General features: G+C 41.0%; 1 protein-coding gene across 6 annotated transcripts in view; it reads right to left on the minus strand.

The window, feature by feature from the left end:
- Positions 1-20987, minus strand: part of RTN4IP1 (reticulon 4 interacting protein 1) — a 51232-nt gene that overhangs the window by 21861 nt on the left and 8384 nt on the right. For all 6 annotated transcript variants that reach the window (XR_010413717.1, XR_008505364.2, XR_008505365.2 and 3 more), the window contains 3 exons: positions 20781-20905; positions 8391-8439; positions 1835-1971 (listed from right to left, as the gene is read on the minus strand). Coding sequence is in view for 2 of the 6 variants with exons in the window: in XM_045865256.3 (XP_045721212.1) it covers positions 1835-1971; positions 8391-8439; positions 20781-20905 (311 nt within the window). In the remaining 4 variants the exon portion in view is untranslated. The remainder of the gene's footprint in view (positions 1-1834; positions 1972-8390; positions 8440-20780; positions 20906-20987) is intronic.

The raw sequence follows: 20987 nt of genomic DNA on the forward strand, positions 1-20987 counted from the left end.
TTTTATTTATTTGTGTGTGTGTGTGTGTGTGTGTGTGTGTGCGTGTGAGAGAGAGAGAGAGAGAGAGAGGCAGGCAGAGGTAGAGGGAGAAGCAGGCTCCCCGCTGAGCAAGGAGCCGGATGCGGGACTCGATCCCAGGACCCTGGGATCATGACCTGAGCCAAAGGCAGACACTTAACTGATTGAGGCACCCAGGTGTCCCTTAAACCCCCCTTTTTAAAACATCCTCCCCATTTTTTTTCCTCTTTTCCCTATATCAGTGTTCTTGAGAGCACTTATCACTGACACACCCCTGACTAGAACGGAAGCCCCATGGAAGGAGCGGGGCTGGGGGCGGGGGGGGGGGGGGTTCCTGTCTTGTTCAGCACCATAGCTACATGGCATGTTTGTAACCCTGCCTGGCAGGGCAGGTGCTGCAGAGTTGAAGGAATAGGGATTTGCTGGCTCCTTGGGGCTGCACTGTCATACTGGTGTTGGGAGTGGATACTGCTGGCTAAGAAAGGCTAGGTAGTGTCCAATGGGGGCTCCCTTCTGTTTTCTTTTTTTTTTTTTTAAACCCATGAAAATACAATCGACCCATTAACAGGTTCTAACTGCACAAGACCAGTTATACACAGATTTTTTTTCAATACACACAACACATACTGTAAATATATTTTCTCTTCCTTATGATTCTCTTAGTAACATTTTCTTTTCTCTAGTTTATTCTAAAAATGCAGTATATAATATATATAACACAAAATATGTGTTAATGGACTGATTATGTTATTGGTAAGGCTTCTGGTCAACAGTAGGCTATTTAGTAATTAAGTGTTGGGAAAGTCAAAAGTTATATGCAGGGGTGCCTGGGTGGCTCAGTCATTAGGCGTCTGCCTTCGGCTCAGGTCGTGATTCCAGGGTCCTGGGATCGAGCCCCGCATCAGGCTCCCTGCTCGGCGGGAAGCCTGCTTCTCCCTCTCCCACTCCCCCTGCTTGTGTTCCCTCTCTCGCTGTGTCTCTCTCTTCAAATAAATAAATAAAATCTTTAAAAAAAAAAAAAAGTTATACGCAGATTTTCGCCTACATGGTGGTCAGTGCCCCTAACCCCCACGCTGTTCAGGGGTCGAGTGCATACTTCTACTCAAAGTGGGCAAGAATAACTGGCTTCTGAAAACGAACAGAAAAAGGGAAAAACCTTTGAAAAAGCAGCAAAACATCTTTCCAAACACTCCTCAGTTGTGTTCTCAGCTGCAGTTCTGTCTTGGCTAGATGAAGACCAGATTAATAAGCATGCTATTTCTGCCCAAAGCGCAGTCAGGAGCAACAGAGTCTGAATGAATCACTGAGTCTGCTCCTGTTTGGTACATTAAACCAAACCACAGCCTGGTACTCAGATTCACTGAGAACATCCACAGCGTTCTGATTACCAATATTTCTACTGACTTTGTTTCTCTGATGCCCTTGTTAAGCCCAAACACGGAAAGCATGTTTAGTGCTAATCAAGTATTTTCATGCACTGCTCTATTTGTTCCTGTGGTGACAGATGCCACCAAATAGACCACACCTTCCAATTTTGTCTTCAGACCTCTTACAAATCAACAATAAGTTAACTTAAAAATTAACAAAAGGCCATGCAAGCAAAATATTTTCCTCAGTACATACCACATCATGTCACTGTGCTGGATGAACATCTGGAATTCAAACAGAAACCACCCCAAATGACTCTTTATGGGGTATTTTTATAGATTCTTTTTTAAGATTCCAACGTGATTACAAAGTCACCAAACCATTCAAACCTGCACGATCAATTGTCCTTGTTCCCACCTCCCAACGTGAACAATGTCCTAATACATACGGTTTTAAAGATTTCAACTGCTCTTCCACATTTCCAGATTTGTAATCAATTACATCATCTGCCCCAAGCTTCCTTACAAGTTCACTGGCATCCTGAGAGCAAACTGCTGTCACATTAGCACCCCATGCTTTCATTACCTGTCCAAAAAAAAAGAGGGGGAAAGTAGAAAAACCCACTGCGTGTTTTAAAAATAGTTGGCACCCATGTGTACATTTTTCAGACTCCTCTCGAGAGAACTCCAAGTGCTTCGTCTTAACAAGAACTGCAGGAAGCCACCTGTCAGAGACCTAGTAAAAATGATTAAACTTTGATTCACCAAGAATAAAAACAGGAGGTCTTTTAAGTCTCTCTTTACACGATAGGCTCCTCTTCTAGCCCTTCACTTTCTTATAATTTATTTGTGGAAGAATCCAGGCCTTGTGACCAGCACAGTCTCCCAGAGTCTGGGATTTCTGACTGCACACTCAGGGGGCAATTCTACAGCCTTCTTTGTCCAGTGATTTCTGTTTCAATCTCCTTACCAGACTATGGATAGTGTGTAGCAAAATCACGGGAGGCACATGATGTCTGGTCATTGCTCTTAAGATCTTAACAGCTGTTTTAATGGCGGTTGCAAAACAGTGATATTCTAATTCTTTTTTTCATTTGTAGTTGAAATACTTTTATAAAGAAACACTTTTCCTCATATATTATTTTGCTTATTCAGGTGTACAATTCATATAGGAAAGGCAAGACAAATAACTGTTTCCCCTTTACCAGTTTATAAAATAAACTGGTTCCCTATCATTTTCCAAAAGTGACTTCTTTTAGGTTTTTACTTGTCAGAGAGAGAGACAGACAGAGAGAGAGAGAGCGCGCGCGCACATTCATGAGTAGGGGGAGGGACATAGGGAGAAACGGACTCCACGCTGAGCAAAGAGCCCAATGCGGGACTCAATCCCAGGATCCTGGGATCATGACCTGAGCCAAAGGCAGATGCCTAACTGACTGAGCCACCCAGGCGTCCCCGAAAGTGACCATTTTTTTAAAAAAAATATAGGAACTCATGGATTTAAATGTATTTGAAGGTTTTTAATCCATTGTATTACTATTATTGAAGCTCAAATTGTCACATCTTTGTTTCTTCAAGTTGGCTCCTAAGTCTCCTTGATACGACTCAAGTAGTCTTTGAGGTTTTCTTGCTACTTAATATGTTCTAGGCTCATTCTTGTACATTTTGTGCCCTAGATCTAGAATCTGCCATTTCTCCAAGAAGTCCCACATTCTTTTAGTGAGCAATTATCTATCAAGAGATAGCTTTACATACACAAAGTATCTCTTGAGTTCATATTGATACTTCCAATTCGAATTTAAGACTACAAAGCTTTTACTTAATTTCTTTCCTGCTACCTCTGTATCTCCTTCCTTCCACACCTAAAATCCTGGCTGTCAGACACAGGGGGTGACAGAATTAAAATATGCTATAAATATCCATCTGTTTTATTGTATATAATACACAGAATAGCCTCTGAATAATACTATTAGTATTAATACTACAGAGCTGATTAATGAAAGCATTAGAATTTTAACTATGCTCTCCCAGTTTTCCCCCGCTTTTAATAAATAGTTGTGCTGTATTTACCTTGTCAGAGGATATGGCTGTTACACAATGTACTCTCTTTCTAAGCCCTTGGTTTTAGTTCTACAGATAAATTTACACTTAACATTTACCACCAGCCCTTAATGTGATGTCTCTCAGTCATTTTGGTTGTCAGAAGCTCATATTCTAGTACATTTCTCAGAAAAGGATAAGAACATATTCCCCGAGTTCTTATAAGTTATTAACAGTTCGTACGTGACCTTATACATGAAGGCCAGTTTTGCTGTATATAAAATTAGTATAGTCTTAGTATACTCTTGCTGGAGTGTCTTAAATATGTTACTCCTTTTCCCCCCCCGGCCTTACAGCCCTGCTGTCAAAAAGTCTGATGTTAATCTAATTTTACCTCTAAGTCACACAATTTTTTTTTTTAAGTGTCCCAAGGATTTTTTTTCTTTTTTTCAAGTAGGCTCCATGCCCAGTGTGGAGCCCAACACAGGGCTCCATCTCACGACCCTGAGATCAAAACCTGAGCTGAGATCACTCAACCGACTGAGCCACCCAGGAGCCCCTTTTTCTTTTTCTTTGAAAGCCGGTAATTTTATTAACTAGGGTTTTCCTTGATATTGCTCAATCTAGGTCCATGTTCTTAGATAAGCACTGTGGTCATCTAATATGTAGTTTCAAAAAAGAAAATAGGGAATTTCTTCAAAAAAAGAAAATAGGGAATTTTCTTGAATTACAGATTTTAGTATTTGTTCTGTTCCCTTGTTTTGGTTTTCCTCTTCAGAGCCTCTTACTACCTATATATCAATCTTCTTTCCTGACTTCAATATTTGGCATTTCCTCTTGAATCTGTTTTTCTTGGTTTCTTTTGTAATTTAAAATTTTTCCTATTTATACATGCTACTACTATCTAGGGCAGCATTATGTGTTCTGTTTATTTGCTATTGAATTCCTTCTAGTTTAGTCTTCATTGATAAATAATTTTTTTGTTTAACATATTTCTGAGTATTCCCAATTCAGTTTTATTTTGTTTTGTTTTTCATGTCTTGTATACTTTTACTTTTTTAAACTTACTTTGAAATTGTAGGTACATTTGGCGATGCCTGGCTGGCACAGTCAGTAAAGCATATGACTCTTAATCTCAGGGTTGTGAATTCAAAACCCATATTGGGTTAAAAAAAATTAGAAATTGTAAGTTACATCTGATCTGTCTTAGTGGGCATGTTTTCTGATGTGTTATCATCTGTAGATATGTTACTCTACTCTCTATTCTCATAATAACTTTGTATGAGATCTAACCTTGATACTTTTCTATTACTATTTTTATTTTATTAAAATGTTTTTGTTAAAATATAACCCACAGATAAGTGCATGGAATATAAATGTATTACAAAGCAAACAGTATTATAAGCATCACTCTAGATTAAACACTAGAACATGCACCATATTCCTGGGCATCCTTACTTTCCCCTTCCCAATCAAAGCTCCCTCACTGCTTTAGAAGTAACACCACCATCCGGACTATTACATGACCCTTTTTGCCACCACCCCACTCATTTGAAAAAATAAAATAAAATAAATAAAAGGTTTACTCTCTAGGTAGCCATCCTTAAAGACTATTCTTTAGTTTCACCTATTCTTGAATGTCATTAAATGGAATCATATAGTCTGACTTCTTTCACTAACATTCTGCCCATGACATTCATGTACCTTATTGTGTGCAACTAGTTTGTTTTCATGGCTATATAATATTACAGCATAAGAATATACCACCATTTACTTCTCCATTTCATTGCTGACGAACATTTGAGTTGTTTCCACTGGTAGATGATATCTCTAATCTGGTACATATCTTTTGGCAAACATGCATGTTAACTGTGCAAATAAGTATAGGGTATATTCATAAAAGTGGAACTGTTGGGTTGCCATAGGGCAATTCATATTCAGATTTAGTAGATGGTACCAAATGATTTCTCGAAGTGCTTGTACCAATTTACACTCTAACCAACAAGATATGGTATTTTTCTTTTCCTCCCACCCTCCCTCCTTCTTTTCTTTTCCACTTAGTCATTCATTAACCTACATTTGCTCAGTATCCGGACTAGGCCCTGGGTGTCTTAGTCTGGGCTGCACTAACAAAATACCAGACTGGGTAGCTTATAAACAGAAATCTGTTTCTCACAGTTCTAGAGGCTGGAAATCTGAGATCAAGGCATCAGCATGGTCACATTCTGTGGACAGCCCTCTTCCTGATTCATAGCCAGTGCTGTGTCCTCAATATGGTGGAAGGGCTATGGAGCTCTGTTGGACCTCTTTTATAAGGGCATTAATATCACTCATGAGGGCAGAGCCCTCATGACCTCATCATCTCCCAAAGGCCCTCCTCCCTAATATCACCACATTGGGCATTAGGACTTCAACACAGGAATTTAGGAGGGATACAAACATTTAGACCATAGCAGTATCAAATGATGAATTGAAAAGATGTCAAGGTGTGTGTGCATCCCCTAGGAGTCCTCTCCCCTTTCCCCTCATTTAGTTAGCAGGTAGATGGAAAACTCCAGCACTATCTGGGTCCTCAAAGGATCCAAGATGGGGTCCAGATGGGAGATCATAGCACCCAAAGTCTCCTTCCTGGAAAGTGATGTGGCAGAGCCTCTGAGTATGCTCACTAGGCCCATATTGCAGAAAGGGCCTCTCCCTGCATATTGAGGAGGCTTAATCAAGCCCCCTCCCCCAGAAGCCAGTTAAAAAACATTCAACCATAATGGGAACCACCACTAGTGCCATCCCGTTTCCGGAAGCTAAGGGCACTGTTTTGTTTTCTTGTTTGAGGTAAAATTCATATAAAAACTTAAAATTCAACATTTCATCAATTTTAAAGTGTACAATTCATTATGTACATCACAATCTTGTGCAACCACCACCACCGTCTAATTCTAGAACATTTTCCTCACCTCAAAAATAAACCCCATGCCCTAAGCAGTCATTCTCCCTTTCTTTCTCCCCCAGCTCCTGGCAATCACCAAACTGCTTTCCATCTCTATGGATTTGCTTCTTCCGGACAGGATATAAATGGAATCGTTCAAAATGTGACCTTTGTGTCTGGATTCTTTCGCTTAGCATAATGTTGTATCACGCACCAGAACTTCATTCTTTTTCATGGCTGAATAAGATTTCACTAATGCATAAACCACATTTTGTTCATTCATCAGTTGACAGACATTAGGGTTGCTTGCACTCTTTGGCTACCAGGAATATGGATACTGCTATGAACATCTGTGTACCAGTTTTTGTCCGAACATGTTTTCATTTCTCTCAGGTATATACCTACGAACGAACGAAATTGCCCAGTCATATGGTAATCCTATGTTTAGCATTTTCAGGAACTGCCAGACTGTTTTCCACAGCAGCTGCAGCATTTTACATTCCCACTCGTGTGGACAAGGGTTTCAGTTTCTCTACATCCTGGTCAACATTGTTATTTTCCATTTTCTTTGTTTTTTTTAATAGCCATCCTAGTAGATGTGAAGTGACATCTCACTAAAGTTTCGATTTGCATTTCTCTAATGACTAATGATGCTGAATATCTTTCTGTGGGCTTATTGGCCATTTGTATATTTTCTCTGAAAAAAAGTCTATTCAAGTCCTTTGCTAAATTTTTAATTGGGTTGTCTTTTGTTGAGTTGTAAGAATTCTTACATATTCTGGATGTTATACCCTTATTAGAGAAATGATTTGCAAAGATTTGCTCCCTGTGTGTCATCTTTTTCCTTCCTTGATGGTGTCTTTTGATGATGCACAAAAGCTTTTAATTTTGATGAAGTCCAATTTATCTTTTTTTTTTTTTTTTACTTCTGTTGCTTGTGCTTTTGATGTCGTACCTAAAAATCTGTTGCCAAATCCAAGGTCATGAAGATTTACTCTTGTTTTCTTCTAGAAGTTTGATAGTTTTAGCTCTTATATTTAGGTCTTTGACCCAGGTTTAGTTTTCACATATAATGTGAGGTAGGGGTCCAACGTCCAACTAGATATGGATATCTAGTTGTTTCAGCACCATTAAATTAAAAAAACTACTCTTTTCCCTATTTAATGGTCTTGCCATCCTAGTCAAAAAAAAAAATCAACTGGCCATAGATGTATGGTTTTATTTCTGGATGCTCAATTCTATTTCATTGATCTATATGTTTATCTTTATGCCAGTATCACAATGTTTTGATTACTGTAGTTTTTTTTTTTTTAATGTTTTATTTATTTATTCATTAGAGTCAAAGAGAGAGAGAGAGGCAGAGGGAGAAGCAGGCTCCCCGCCTAGCAGGGAGCCCGATGCGGGACTCGATCCCAGGACCCTAGGATCATGACCTGAGCCGAAGGCAAACGCTTAACCATCTGAGCCACCCAGGTACCCCTTGATTACTGTAGTTTTGTATTATATTTTAAGATCAAGAAATATGCACCCTCCAACTTTGTTCTTTTTAAAGACTGTCAACTGGGGGTCTCCTGCAATTCCATACGCATTTTAGGATCAGCTTGTTCATTTATGCAAAAAAGGCAATTGTCATTTTGATAGGATTGCACTGAATCTGTAGATCACATTAGGGGAATAGTGCCATCTTTACCATATTTTGGCCACTGCATTTCTATATACATTTTAGAATCAGCTTATTCATTTCTACCAAATTGCAAATTGCCATCTACCCGCACTGTCCCCAGCCTTCCTCCCTAAAAGCTTTCCTACATTTGCTATAGAGGATATCCACAAACTAACTCATATATTAAACCACTGGAAAGTTTAATGCTTCCTTCTCGGTTAGGAAGCTTCCTTCTTAGAAGAGCAAGCTGAAATTACAATGAATTTACTGAACCTAGCTTTCTCTCAGTTTTTAAGAAAAAATAATTTCTAATATGTGAATTTATAAATTCATGGACATACTCTTTGTAGTCAGAAGACTTTAAAAAAAACTGTCTTACCTGTATAGCAAAAGTACCAACTCCACCTGAAGCACCCAGGATTAAAACACTGCAATGCAAAAGAAACTACAATTAATGAAAATATTAGGTCAACATAACTAGATAAATAAATAGGTTTTCAACATGAGCTGGCTCAAAGATAAATAATCCCAAAAGCAAATAATCATTCATCTTCCTAAGATTATATTACACAAGGATTTCATCTTAGGTTCACCAAGAATCTATAAATGCTTAAACATTCTATGAACTCTTTACCAAGAATACCAAATACCAAAAATACCAACATTTTTTTTTTTTTTAAAGTCACGCAGACGGTTCTTGGTAACATCTGCCTTACAATTTTTCCAGGCTAAAATTACCATAGCTTTTTCTATAGGAGGGAGCTTTGGGATCCTTTTTTAGTGTGTTACAGTAGATTCAGTAGCTCTCTAAGAAAAATCACATTCCCGACCACATTCCTGCCAAAGTGGAATAAATGTCTTTTGTTCAGACATGTCCCGACAAGCTCATCAACTTTCATAAATGGAAATCAATCTTATCCTCAATTTGGCTTCCTGTTAAAGCAGATGAATCCATCCTATCAGCACAAAGAACCTTGGGCTCCAGGTTTTTACTACGTCTGCTTACTGTAGCCTTCTTGTCCCTCTAGACCAAGGGTGTTCAGCTTAGAGTTTATGGATGAGCTGGGGTTGGGTGCATGGGGGTGTGAACCCTCTGAAATTGTGAACTGACTCTGGTAACATGCAAAATTTGGTGGGATTCTGCAGGCTTGCACTGGGGAGGAGAGGGATCTAGACTGATTTTCCCAAAAAAGTATGTGACCCGAAAGAGAATCACTAGTCAAGAATCACTGCATAACGTATTCTTACATTTTCTTCTTCAAGGAAGCTAGAGCACCAGAGAATTGCCTCTTTGAACTGTTCAGTTTCAGGGCCCTAGAAAATCGTTTGTATTGAACTGCACTTTGGTGTTATGCTACCCACCCAGAATGAGGGACATTATCAAAAGCGTTTAATGTTTGATACCACATTAGCTAAGGAGATACTGTTGAGAGAATTCTTCATTTGCTTTCTAAGTATGCACAGAAAAACATTTTTCTAAAGACTACACGGTAGGAGTAGCTGAACTTCTATTTTTCTGTTACTGTAAACTTCATAGCTGCTGGCTGTGGGTCCCCCTTTCTCTCCTTCCCTCCCTCTCTGCCCCCATCTCCTCAGCTCTGTACCTCAGTCACTCTACTCTAGCCACACTGGCCTCCCCTGCTGCTCCTGGAACGTGCGAGACAAGTCTTCCACATCAGGGCCTTTTCAGAGGGATTTCCTGTTCCTCACATATCCTCAAGGCTCTCTCCCTCACTCTGTCTGCACCCTTCATCTTACCTTCGGTTCCATCTTATTGCCACTGATACCGTCTAACAGCCTAGATCGTTTTACTGTTTGGGCGGTTTGGATTCCATGCCTCTCCCACCACCCTTAACATGCCAGTCCCGGGTTCCCATCAGCTCAGTCCCAACCCAAAATGACTTCCTCTCTCTCAGCTCCAGTTTCGCCAAATATGTGGGTCCCTCTTTGATTTGGTGGCTAGAAAGTGCAGAGAATTTTGCCCCCTATCTCTAGCAAGTGAACAGAACCTCGGGACATGCATTTGGTCTACAATCCTAACCCTCATTTCATTTTGTGTTCTTCTCTCCTACCCAAATCACACAGAAGGCTGTTTTTCACCCTTTAGATCTTAAAAATTACTACTAAAATTTCTGAGCCAGCTATTTCCTTTGAAATTAATACCACTAAATGTAATTAAAACAAGTCTCCTTGTAAATTGTGTTCCTTCCAGAAAAATTATTTTAATTTTCGAAGAATTACAAATTGCACAGAATGGAAAAAAATTTAAAGATGAACTCCTCTAAAATCCTTCAGTTCATACACTAATAGCTCGAGTACTTCTTAAGTGGGGAGGTAGAGGGTAGAAAGCATTAAAACTGCCTCACCCCCCATCTGGGTGGCTCAGTCGGTTAAGCATCTGCCTCCGGCTCAGGTCATGATCTCAGGGTCCTGGGATGGAGCCCTGTATAGGGCTCCACACTGAGCGGAGAGTCTACTGCTCCCTCTGCCCCTCCCCCTGTTCATGTTCTCTCTCTCTCTGCCTCCCTCCCTCCTCCCCGCTCCCTCAAATAAACAAAATCTTAAAAAAAAAATTTAATTCATCCAGGAAATATTCTACTCTTATTCTGGCCCATTCCTATTTATAGAAATGTAACAAGTCAAGCACTCATTTGAATCCTTCACAATCTAATCTTTATCTCAACTCTGATGTCTCACCACTTTCTGAAAAGACCTCTCCATCTCCGTCACCCTAGCCCCCTCACTCTTATGCCCAAGTCTTGTGCACACTGGCCCATTCCTCAGACTCTCAGATGCCTTCGCTGCCTGCTGGATGCCTCTGGCCCTTGAAGCCAAGTCCCAGCTTTCCTGCACAACACCCCTAAGAGCACGCCAAACTGGGTATCAATGCCACACCAAACTGGGTATCAATGCCACACGTCTGGCATTTGCCAGGTTGTTAACTCTCATGCGTACACTTGTGTCCCAAGCTATTCTGGAAGGCTTCAAGGGCAGAGACCTTAGGCCCAGGACTAGGCACACTACCCTGGATGTAGCAGATGGCTGATGTTTCTTAACAGTCATCCGAATCAGCATCATATGCTGCAATCAAGACAACTGCTACTAGCTCAAGTGACGGAATCAGCCGGCTATTTGGAAGACTCATTAAAATTTCCTCCAATGAAGAAAGGCTTGAAATTCATGTCTCCTTCGCTCCCTGGGAAGGCTGGATGAAGAGGATACCAAATATAATGGCTGCTTAAGGATTCAACTGCCAGATACATCTCCAACCTTATTGTTGTCAGTTCTTCACTTCCCCATAACTCTTGATCCAAAGCAGTCTTATTCCTCCAAATAAAAAAGCAAAAACGTTTCACAGTAGTGCTTGGCAGAAGGAAGGGTTCTACAACAGTAGCTTCAGTTCCTGATGGCGCCACTTGATGGCGCCCCCAAGTGCAAAAGGGGCAAGGAGCAGGCCCGTTGAAGTACCACATACAGTCAGTCAGCTTGTAAAGACCTGGAGACCCGTCCTTCTCTGGCCCTGCAAACTCCATGTTTTGTGCAGATTCAACCAGGCCTGCACTCGTCTTCAAAGAAAGTCCCCAAAAAAGGACAGCAGGCAAAATGAATTTTCAAGCCAGCAAAAGGTGGGTTAGTCCTCCATGGTCTGAAGTCCTATGGCTGAACTAACTATTCTTGTACTCTTCAAAGCCCTTCCAATACAAAGGGAAAATAGCGGCTGTTGCTTACCCCCAGTGGCCCTTCACTGAAGTGCTATACAGCAGAAATGCTTTCTACCCAGCTTGCTATAATGGTCACACTGTATATTCAAGCCTCATTGAAGCAGAAGTCCATTTGCTAGAGTGAAGAATATTGCTTATTGTATAAAGCAAGTGCCCAGGAAATACTCTATTTGGAAAAAAAAAAAAAAAAAACACTGTAATTCAAAATTGCCAAGCTTTTTAATCACGTTCCGCCCTTACTTCCTAAGTTCACATGTGGAGCTCTTTTTGAAATCAGTGGGGTTTGGACTGTAGCAGATATAAAAAATATGGGAGAAAGTGTGAATAATTATTACACTGCTTATGCATTTTGAAGCCTTACAATTAGATTTTCTCTGTCACTTCTGCCCAATCTCTCAATTCTGCCTAAACATACATTAAGGTACTAACTCAGTGGTGGCTTCTCTTCCATGACTGAGTCATTTTTCACTTAGTATTTGGGCACCTAAGTCCCTCTACAATCACACTGTCAGTATTCCAGCTGTAAGAGGCAAGGCATCAACACCCTGACTGCCTTGCAAAAAAAAAAAAAAAAACATACACATGAAACCTACTACCAAACAGCTTGAGATCCAGAAGTGAGGAATAAGCTTTCAAACGTCTAGATCCTGGCCTAGCCTCAGAAAGCAGAATGCCAGGGCTGGATATCTAGAGACCTGGGTTCTAGTCCCAACTCTCTCACTAACTGAATCTGCAGACCTCATATTCATCTCCTATGAAATGAGGATCACCCTAGGAGTCAGTATAAAAGAAAACTTGGCATTTTCAATCTTATTTAAGCTTATACATACTTCCCGGTCTTTCTAACATAGAAGTATATGACCTTCATGATTCCCCCCAGACCATGTACTTGTGGGAGGAAAAAAGCCACATTGCAAGATTAGATTACCCTCTATTTAAAGTCCTAATGGGAGGGGCGCCTGGGGGGCTCAGTCGGTTAAGCATCTGCCTTCAGCTCAGGTCATGATCTCATGTCCTGGGATTGAACCGAGTCTGCTCCCTGCTCAGCCGGGAGTCTGCTTCTCCCTCTCCCTCTGTCTCTCCCCCGACTTGTGCACTCTCTCTCAAATAAATAAATAAAAATCTTTAAAAAAAAAAAAAAAAAGTCCTAATGGCTCAGAAACAAAGATGAGTTAAATATGGCTAACACTTCCATAAGTAGAAACAAATGGTCTTTAAAAACTAAGGATGATGCTGAAAATATATAATTTCATTTTTTAATTTCTCATACTACTTCTAAATTTGGAAAAAAAAGGGGGGGGTGAAAGATAGCAAAATATAATATGCTAAGTTTACTCCCTAAAGTTGAGTGAGAAACTTAATCTGAACAAGTAGAACTACAAAACAAATCTGCTACACTCGGCCGAGATAGCCTGGATTTGTGTGTCCCCTTCTAAGCCTCTGTAATTCATGTAGACATTCCCCAATTTGCAGAAGAGTTCATGTGTGAATTAGTTGTTTGGAACTTTAAACACATTTCCCATGAAAACAAAGCTATTTATATATGTTGGCTCACTGCCCAGGGTAGCCATTTACTAAGGTTTAGTTAACCCATAATGGACCAAGAACCTCATACACAGTATAACAATGATGCTGTGGGAAACGAAATTCAGAATTTTAACTAGGAGTACTGGGAACACATCTCCCTGAACAGGACAAGCAGTGGGAACCATACCAAATCAACAGTTCCTTCAATCTGGTGTAGAACAGAGAGAAGAAAAGAAGACAGAAGGAAGGAATGTTTATGATGGCAATAACAGGAGGGATAAGAGAGAGAAGGAGCATAGTCAGATTTACCATGGAACTGACAGGGTTCAGGACACACCACCCCAAAATATGGCACCTTGGCATACTGAATATTTTAAGCTACAGGAAGTTAAACAGCATGTACAGGAAGGACTCCCTGACCTTCTTCCCTGAAGCAGGTCATAAGACCCTCAGGTGAGAGGTGTGCTCCTATACCTAGAGAACAGGGACATCCGTATCTCCAAGACAGAAGGGTACAGCCAGGAATCCGAACGAACAGGCCTTGCTAAATTTCCCAGTTGACTATGCTTAGCTCATACCTTCTGATCACTTTTTTTTTTGGAAGACTCTTCACTCTTCATCAAAAATAGCATAAAAACACTCAGGCTTAACCACTTCTTTAGATCCTCATTTCCTCATGAGGGTCTCCCGTCACATAAAACTCATATTAAGGGAGTGCCTGGGTGGCTCAGTCCTTAAGCGCCTGCCTTCAGCTCAGGTCATGGTCCTAGGGTCCTGCGATCGAGCCCCGCATCGGGCTCCCTGCTCCACGGGAAGCCTGCTTCTCCCTCTCCCACTCTCCCTGCTTGTGTTCCCTCTCTCGCTGTGTCTCTGTCAAATAAATAAATAAAATCTTAAAAAAAAAAAAAAAAAAAACCTCGTATTAAGTAAATTTGTGTGCTTTTGCCTTTTTAATCTGTCTTTTGTTACAGGGGATCCAGGCAAGAACTTAGAAGAGTAGAGGAAAACCATATTTTCCTTCCAATGAAGCATAAGCTCCAAGCCCTTTACTTACACAAGACCCTGAGAGGAGCCCTAGCAAAATACTTGTGTGAACATAGATTTTTGTAAAATTTGCAAAAGATATGGTAATGAAGGATGGCAGAATATGCTGCCCCAAAATATACCACTTTGGCATAAGGATTATTTTAAACTGAAGGCAGCTAAGAAGAAGCAGATACAAGAAAGCGCTCTGCCCTTCCTCTGTAGCCTAAAGGAGGACATAAATTGATAAAGGTGTACCTCCTCTCCTAGCTACCAAGAAGGATAAAGGTTAATCCCCAGAGATAACATTAGACCCTTATCAGTGCAAAGGACACCAACTTAAATCTGTATAACAAATTTTACCATGCATTTCCTGGTAACCTCTTCACAACTGGCCTTCCCTACCTGTTTCTCCTCTTTTGTCTTTAGCTAAAGATTTTAGCCTGAACTCTACGCTACCCATATGAGTGCATTTTCCCCAGGTATCTCATATACCTGATATATTCATGTTAATAAACTTGTTTGTTTTTCTCGTTAATCTTTTATTACAGAGGTCTCGGTGGAGAATTCAGAAAGGGAAAATGATTTTTCCTTCTCTATTAACCACAATCAGTTAAAATTTCTGTCTCTTTCCATTTCTACACCCTCCATTATGCTTCCCCTCACGACAAGTAACACCCGATTTGGTGGGAGGGAAGCGGATTTGGAAATCAAATGCTTTGGGTTTAGTGGATAATACTGATGGGGTTCTTAGTCCTTTCTGAGTAAAGTTATTGCAGGCTGTCCTGGTTTAAGAATGCCTTCCAGGAATATTCCTACTTCCCACTAAATTGACACAACAAAGCATCAAGAAATTATTGTCTTATTAGGATAAGACCAAGTATCATGGTACCTAGCACTAGATTATACAAGTAGTGAAGGAGGAAAATGGTTAAACAAGGTTTGAGATATACAGAACCAGAAGCTCGTCTGTAGAAAATTCTTCCAATTATGAGGCCTGTAAAAACTTACAATATGCCACTAATAGAGTTAATTTGTAGATCAGGACCCACGAAATGGAGGCCACCCCAGTGGCCTGGCCCACGCCATAAATCTAAACCCAAGTCAGTCTACATTTACAAAGAATGCATCACTGTCAAGGAAACCTAACACCAATCACAACCCTCCAGCTCAGCTTTAGCTAGCTTGCCTTACCCTAGAAAACACACCCTGCTAGCCTTATAAGGAAATCACTGACCTCCTAGGCAATCATGCCATTTCTGTGCTGCCTCTTCTAACGCCCTATAAAACTCACTCTTGTCCCAACTCCCTCAGGAAGGGTGTTTCATGCCTGTGAGGTACTGTGCTCCGCAATCTATGCGTGCTTTTCCCTCAAGTAAAGGATAAACGCGTCAGTACGTATTATTTTTGTCATCTGACACCACCACAGGGAAGACCTCAACCACAAATCAGTAAATGAGGGTTGTCAATTAAAATGCAAAAGTATTTTAGGCCTATTCACTGCAGAAGAAAACCTGAAATGCCTTGAAATCTTACAGCCCCCATATTAAAGGAACTTGGAAGACATTTTTCCCCCCCGGTTTGACAGCCTTCCTAAATTTTACGGGACACGAACAAGGACTTGAGCTGCGGAGGGGAAGGCAGCAGAGTTTGGAAACAGTGTCAGGTTTTGGCTGAAGGGAAATGCCAGTTAATGGACGTTAGCAATCCAGAGGAGGACTCGGCGTGGCAGGCAGGCAGTCTTGTCTTGCACCAGTAGAGTTTAAAATACAAAGGGGACGTCTAACTGAAACTCAGCAGAGAGGCTAGGGTAAGAAACAGATCTGCAAACTACCATAATAGGAACAGAAGCTGGGAGCAGGTGAGAGACCTCTGGGAGACAGAGCCGTGATGGAGTGGACACAGGGGGAATGCAACAGTTAAGGATTGGAGAAAGAGAGGGTCCTCTAAAAATTAGAAGAGGTGTTCAAAAAGGCAGTAAAACTAAAGGAGTCTGGTATCCTGAAACCATGGAAAAAGTGAGTCTTAAGTGACCAGCAGGGCCATATACTTCAGAGAGGTGAAATGCTAAGAACTGAAAAAGATCACAAGGTTGGCCACTTACTCAGCTATGATGGGGGGGGGAGGGGGGGGGACGACACGACACAGCTGCGGCTCACTGGCAAGGCTGGAGGCTAAGTTACAGTGCCCCGAAGAGCAGAGGGCTTTCGAGCTTCACAAGATAGTACCCTAGTCACCCAGAAAGCGCATCTGTAAACCACAAAGTGCCAGGAAAGGGTTTCCTACTATTCCTACTGAGCCCTCCTGGGGCCCCAGCAAAATAGGTCCAGAAGCGGAGGCAAGACTCATTTGCATCACACTGGCCAGAGCCTCCACCCTCCCTCTCCTCTTCCTCCCGGCCACGCGATTTTCTCCCAGCAAGTAAACTCCTGAGGCTTCTTTCTTCTTCCCCTTACCCCTCTAACCGTAAGTCAAGTGCAAATGAAAACCTGAAGTCCACAGGGGCGGTGGGAGCGGAGAGTACGGGGGAAACAGGTGGGTGGTGGGGTGCAGAACAGGCAGAAGGCATCTGAAGGAAGGAAGCTGTATTATAATTACCATGTAAGCACAGTGGTTGGGGGAGGGCGGTAAACCCAATAGTTTCAAGTTGGAGCCTGTCTAATTCTTTAACAGAATTAATCAGACACCCAATTTATAATTACGTGACAAAATTTTACTGTCATAAAGGCTAACCTCAAATAAGAAACAGTAAAAAGCATTTCTAAATTCACTGCATTGAGTTTTAAGTATACACAATTTAAAAGTGAAATTTATTTTGTGGAAGAGGAATGGTTCAATTTCTAACACTTTCTAATACTTCTGTCAAACAGAGTAAAGTACAACTTTCCCAGTAAAAGATGAATTTCAGGTAGATCATGAAATATTCAAGATGTACCATGACACTACCAATAAATATAACCATCAGACTAAACTGCTTTCAAAAAATATCTGGCGTAACCAATTTTTAAAACATCTCTATCATCTTGAGAGCCCTAGGTTATCTATGTTTTCCAACTTAATAAATCATGAAGAAACTATGGATGGGCTGGTAAGAAAAAAATCATTGCATCTGACATTCTCTAGTGATATCAAAGTGTGGGCAAAAATGACATATTATGTGACATCAATATTAAACTATCACCTTGGTTAACGGATGCTCAGTTATTGCAGAAATACAATTATATAACGAAAAGGGAAAAAGTAAACACACTGAACCCTTACCTTAGAAAGCTTTGTTTTAATTTGAAAAAGCTGTTTGTTATAAAGAAATCCTGTAAAATCTTCCACGGTGCTGATGGGTGTTTTTGTTTTGTTTTGTTTAAAATAACTAGTTAGAAAAATAGACTATTAGCCCTTGTTAACAAACACTGACCTCCTTTATTGCAGACTAAAACATGCCTTAATGTCAACAGCTGATAGAAAGAAAATAATTATGTCTTAGAGAAACCAAAATATGCTCCACCATTCACCATGAATAGTCAAACTGAAAAAAGCCACTTTGGACACTGGAACCTCTGAGTTTATGTATAATAAAATCCCACTGGGCGCCTGGGTGGCTCAGTTGGTTAAGCGACTGCCTTCGGCTCAGGTCATGATCCTGGAGTCCCGGGATCGAGTCCCGCATCGGGCTCCCTGCTCGGCAGGGAGTCTGCTTCTCCCTCTGACCCTCCTCCCTCTCATGCTCTCTGTCTCTCATTCTCTCTCTCTCAAATAAATAAATAAAATCTTTAAAAAAAAAAAAATCCCACTTTAGTCATAATTTCTTCATGTAAAAAAATTTTTATAGTAGTTTAAGGTGCTCACACCTCTCATTTGATTCCCACAAATAAGGAACTGGGAGAGGTAGACCATTATTACCACTCGTGTGTAATAACCTCAGGAAACAGATTTCCTAGAGCACTTGCGGGCACAGCTCTCGCTTCCACTTGGAACAAAGGCATCCTACAGGTCAGGTGAGAATGCAGGAGCCTCAAGATCCGAGCTAGTGAGGCTCTTTACAATGGACTTCACTCCAGTTTGGTTAATATGTGGCTAAATCAATGAACACCCCCAACTCAATACACCATGTAACCACCTTATAGAGTAGAAGCTTTCCACTTCTCAAAGCTCCCCTAACAACCGCCACTATCTTCCACGCAGTACCCTGGAGGAAACTGCACGGAGACCAGAAATGACACGCCCAAGTCACCTGATGAGTCAGCAGCAGAGTAGAGAATAGGACCGTGGGTTCTATTTCCTCAGTTCTAAGCATTTATTGCTTAAACAGAAGATAACACAGTACCAAAGAATTACCCACAAGGCCAACAGTAAAATGGGGGCACAGATTCATGTATCTAAGAAAAGACAACTAGGGTGATTTTTCTAAATTGTTTTCTTCTAGGTACTAAAAACAAATATGCCTGGAGAGCCCCGCCTGGCAAAAGGAATGAGAGTTCTCTAACCATAGCACATGGATGGTCATGCAGGCATGAAAAGTCTAATGTTTTGGTTTTTTTTTTTAAGATTTTATTTATTTGACAGAGAGAGACTCAGAGAGAGAGGGAACACAAGCAGAGGGAGTGGGAGAGGGAGAAGCAGGCTTCCCGCCGAGCAGGAAGCCTGATGTGGGGCTCGATCCCAGGACCTTGGGACCATGACCTGAGCCTATACACCTTTCAAAGCAGACGCTTAACGACTGAGCCACCCAGGCGCCCCGAAAAGTCTAACGTTTTAAAGGAAAAACAAAACAATAAAGCATCAATGTCAATGCAGAGCCTACAGTAATAATAAAGGCCTAAAACCCTGAATTTTGCAAGGTTATTAACAAAGACAGACCATTAGAAAAAGCTATGTGGCCAGACTAATTTAATTTAAACCAAGTAGCTGACCTAAACCGTAACTTCAAAAGCTTAAAAAATAAACAGGGTTGACCTTTAGAATAAATATTTGCCTTGAATTCTACAATAAAGGGTAGCAGCTCATTAGATGAATCACCTTCACACTGCTTTCAGAAATACAGCTATTAAGCTTTCATTAAATTCAAGCCTTTATAGCCCAACCCATTAAATGTAAAGTGTAAGGTTTCACAACAGTATAGTTTTTTTTTTTAAAGATTTTATTTATTTATTTGAGAGAGAGACAGCGAGAGAGGGAACACAAGCAGGAGGAGTGGGAGAGGGAGAAGCAGGCTTCCCACTGAGCAGGAAGCCCGACATGGGGCTCGATCCCAGGACCCCGAGATCATGACCTGAGCCGAAGGCAGTTGCTTAACGACTGAGCCACCCAGGCGCCCCCACAACAGTATAGTTATTTGACCTGCGCTAATTCATAGTAATCAAAAAACTCATTTTATTAAAAGCTGACCTATAGATCCCTCTCCTTTATCACAATCATTAAGGGGTTCTTAGTACCTTGCCAAAAAATAAAATCAATTTTCCCTATCATGCCAACTTTCTAAAACACAAAGAATACAGTCTCACCATTAATAAGAGTAGCCACCATTGAGGGAGTGCTTCCACGGGCCACAGCCTGTGCCACTGGTTTTACTTGTGTTTTCTCATTTCACCCTTAAAACTCAGAGAAGTGACTGAGGGGGGCCCCCCAGCTAGAGAGCAGCAGAATCTGGATATGGACTCAAGCACACCTAAGACATTCCTACTCCCTGTGCTGTTGCTAACTCAAACAGTAAAGACCCTGAAGCACAAGAATTGACCTAAAGGATGCCAAGCATTAAGCCTAAGAGAACTCCAGAATATTCATCAGTGTTTTGCAGTCCCTTTATATCTGGTCTTCACAGAAATCTGCAAGTCAGAGAGCAAATCCTAGCAGAGGTACGGGGGGAAAAAAAAAGAAAACACACCTGTACCTTGACATCATTCCTTAGCAAATGTATAAGGTGATGCTTAAACCTTTTCAAGAATCTAATCAAAGCTATGGATCTGCTTTGTAGAAATTTACATAAAAATTTGCATTATTTTACGAAGTTCAGATTCCCCAAGTTCACCTACATGTTTCCTTTTAAAAACTCCCATTTGCTTGGGCTAAGAATCAACACAATGAGGTTAAGAAAGTACAAACTGGGGGCATTTGGATGGCTCAGTTGGTTAAGCATCCGACTCTTGGTTTCGGCTCAGGTCATCATCTCCAGGTTGTGAGATCGAGCCCCACGTCAGGCTCCATGCTCAGCGTACAGTCTGCTTGAAAATGCTCTTTCCCCCTCTTCCTCTGCTCTGCGCCCCGCCCCCAACCGCCAGCTCAGGCACTCTCTCTAAAATAAATAAATCTTTAAAAAGAAAAAAAAGAAGTACAAACTGACACAAATAAGAGTTTTTTTGGAGATTGTTTTAAATGTTACCGCAACTCTGCTCATGCAAGCGATCTGATCTGAATTTTAATACTCTTCTCACAAATCTGCTGCAAAGAAAGACCTTACAACAGAAGGAAAGAAGGGAGGTTTAGACGACACAGTTGATACTTACCGTTTTCCTGGGCAATTCTTGTCATTCAGGCCGCCAACCTTGTTTATGGCAGACCAGGCTGTGAGAGCCACATAGGGCAGAGAGGCAGCTTGAGTATGAGTGAGTAATTTAGGCTTGAGAGAGACCTAAATTTGAAGACAACAGTTAAGATAAGCAATGACATGCAAACCTATGAACACAATTAAGTATATTTATCTGCATAGGAAT

Source organism: Mirounga angustirostris, unplaced genomic scaffold (genome assembly GCF_029215605.1).
Source record: "Mirounga angustirostris isolate CCGP_5_RB_7025 unplaced genomic scaffold, mMirAng1.0.hap1 SCAF_8, whole genome shotgun sequence".
Lineage (NCBI taxonomy): Eukaryota > Metazoa > Chordata > Mammalia > Carnivora > Phocidae > Mirounga > Mirounga angustirostris.